At 40.4% G+C, this 3186-nt stretch overlaps 1 protein-coding gene across 1 annotated transcript; it reads right to left on the bottom strand.

Annotated features, from left to right (window-relative positions):
• Nucleotides 1-274: 274 nt before the first annotated feature.
• On the bottom strand, nucleotides 275-1583 carry ora1 (olfactory receptor class A related 1). Its single transcript, XM_084745597.1, has one exon. The coding sequence runs from the start codon at nucleotides 1389-1391 to the stop codon at nucleotides 450-452; it is 942 nt and encodes a 313-aa protein (XP_084601723.1). The 5' UTR covers nucleotides 1392-1583; the 3' UTR covers nucleotides 275-449.
• Between the last annotated feature and the right edge of the window lie 1603 nt (nucleotides 1584-3186).

The raw sequence follows: 3186 nt of genomic DNA, 5'->3' as shown, positions 1-3186 counted from the left end.
ACAAAAATGAATGGGACAGCTTTTGTGTGTTCTTTGTTTTACAAATGATTTGTGTGTCTGAATGTACTGACAAAATTCAAGTTCTCAACTGGAAAAAATGCAATTTAATAAAAAAAATATAAAATTTTAAGGAGGGTGACCCATTTCAAAATTTAATAGCCAAGAGTTTGACCTTTTTATATATTGTAAAAATCAAAACTTGTATAATATATATAAAATGACTGCGCACCACATGGCAGGTCCAAACACCTTTATATTTATGATTTTGATGAAACGACAGATAAGAGAAAACACTGTGACACCACTCTCTAGTACAACTTTCTAAAGGGTCCATTGTTGAGCTAAATGACAGTTATCTGTGCATCGGTGTTCAAAATGATAAACTCTGAGAGTACAACAACTCTGCTGTGTCGCAGGTCAGTCGACAGCCTGTCAAGATACAGATGGACTCATTTGTCACTCGACTCCTGATTGTCTGCTGAAGGTTGGTCTTGCTCGGCTGCACACACGATCTTCGCCTTGACCTTCTTGTTGGAGGAAATGATAAAGTAGGGGCTGAGAGAGGCGTAGCAGGAGGAGAAGAACACCCTCATATCAGCCACCACCGGCGACACCTTCGCCACTGTCAGCATGTAGATCCAGATCACGTTATCAATCCCGAAGAAGACCACGTAAAGAACCACCAGGGTGACGACCGTTTTGGCCGCCCTGGTCTCTGCCCCGCCGCCCTGAGAACGTCGGATCGTTCTCACCTGGCGGCTGTGACGGTGGAGAAGCAGCAGGATGTAGCCGCTCGAGCCCACCATCAGAGCCACAAAGGCGAAATCCCTCCCAGAGACGGCCACGCCGTTGATCACATAGGACAGGTTGTCTCTGAAGTCCACATGGCAGAAGCCCAGGTTGAGGGTGAAGGCGGGGACGGTGCCATTTCGTGGAGCCATGGAGAAGAAAGGTGCAGCGATGCATATGGCCATGTTGAGAAGCCACAGTCCTGCGAAGGTGGGGAGCACCAGGGAAGGAAGAGCAGGCTTCAACCTGGACAAACGAGGCCCGGCGGGGGCGATGGTCACCGCCTGGAACACACTGAGCATACAGGTGATGCAGACCGACAGCGCCCGGCCGATTCGGTAGGCGTAGATCACCACCTTACAGCCGGCATCGTTCAGCAGGTCCCTCAGCCCGAACACGGTCATAGTCTGAGGGACGCAGCGGGTCAGAAGCAGCATCAGGTTGGCGAAGGCCAGGTGGCACAGGATCATGTCCACGGGAAGGAGCTTAGGTTCTGTGAAAATGATGTGAGCGTACGCCAGCAGCACCACGGTGTTCCCCAAGATGCCCATACCTGTCTGCAAGAGGAAGGAGACCCCTTTGATGGTCACACATAGATCCATGACACCAAGGCCTGCAGCCAGAGAATCAAATCTGTTATAAAAACACTGCACACAAGAAACAGCCTCTAAGTTTGGTTATATGAAGTTTAACAGAAACTGAATAAGACAGCCTGAAAGTAATCATTACATGTCTTGGAGGAATAATAATCCAAACTTGTTGCCCCTAATATGAGATTTGATATTTTTTGTTTAAGGCTGACAGAGGTGGGAAGAAATAAAGTACATTTACTCTGTACTGAACATAAGTAGAGTTTTCAGGTATCTTTACTTGAGGCTGTATTTATTTTTCTGACAACCTTTTACTTTTGTTCCTGACAGATGATTTCCTGTTGAATCCATCAGTGTATATAATGCACGATTAGTCTTGCAAAGTGTCTTCATAATGTTGAGTGCTATCAGGCTATGTATGACAGATATAACAAGACGAAAAATACATAACAAAACAGAAAAAAACAGTAATAGGACGTAAAAGAGGTAACAAGACAAGACAGACAACAGACATAAAAGACGAAAAAGACGTAACCAACTGACATGAAATAGGTAACAACGCAAAAGATGTAAAAAACATAACAAGACAAAAAAGATGTAACAAACGGACATAAAATAGGTAACAAGATGTTAAAGATGCACAAAAAAGACGTAATAAGACATGAAAGACATAAAATGTAAGAGGTACCGAGACAAAAAAGATGTAACATGACCTTACAAAAGCTAACAAGACAAAAGGCACATAACAAAATGAAAATGATGTAACAAAACGGAAAACATGTAACACATTCACTTAAAATAGGTAAGAAGACAAAAAAGAGGGAATAAGACAAAAAGAAGTAACAAGATGTAAATGACATAAAAAAGACATAACAAGCTCACATAAACAAGGTAACAAGTCAAAAAAGACATAAGACAAAAAATACGTAATAAGACAAAAAAGATGCAACAAGACATAAAATGACATAAAAAGGCAAAAGATATAACAAGCTCACGTAAAAGAGGTAACAAGACAACAAAGGTGTAACAAGACATAAAAGACGTAACAAGATTCAACAAGATGAAAAAGATTAACAAGCTGAGGTAAAAAAAAAAAAAAGTAAAAAGATGAAATGGGTTCGATTTTTTTTTACACAAGTATTTGTACTTCAGACTACTACAACGAACTTTCATGTTGTTTTTTGAGGTCCTTTGAGCAAAAGCGGTAGTGTTTCTGCCACAATAACCACAAAATATAATATCAAAAATAAAATGATCTTAAATAAAAATCTCCTCCTGTGAAAATGTAAACACAGGCATCTGATTTCACAGAGGATCTGACCAAAAGGCATAAAAATTATATGGAAATAGCCGATCTTCATGCTGAAGATCTGGTTTGCTTACATAGATCATATAGAGGCATCAGTAGGAAACAGACTGTTTCATAACCAGTTAAAAACTCCTTGCAGTAGCTTTAAATAATATCATCACAACAATAAATGATATATAATAGATAGTAAAATACAAGTCATGACAGAAAATCTCTTGGATGTTTTTCAGTGAAATTGGTGCTCACCTGAAGTTGAGGATTAAAAGTAGAGCCTGATGTGCATTTGCTGTTTAATAGCCCATGTAATTACAATTTATAGTCTTCGATGCCCCTGAGATCATTGGCCAACATTACAGTGTTCAGCCCACAGTTTAGCAAATTAAAACTAAATCTGACTCAGATGATCTCAGAGGGAAAACACTGCAGAGGGAATATACTGTACTACCACTGAGGGATACACACGGTTTTTAAAGTCTGTTTAAAAAAAAAAGGTGCCTA

Source organism: Lutjanus erythropterus, chromosome 2, assembly GCF_056507025.1.
Source record: "Lutjanus erythropterus isolate fLutEry1 chromosome 2, fLutEry1.hap2, whole genome shotgun sequence".
Lineage (NCBI taxonomy): Eukaryota > Metazoa > Chordata > Actinopteri > Lutjaniformes > Lutjanidae > Lutjanus > Lutjanus erythropterus.
This window is presented reverse-complemented; position numbering and strand designations above follow the sequence as displayed.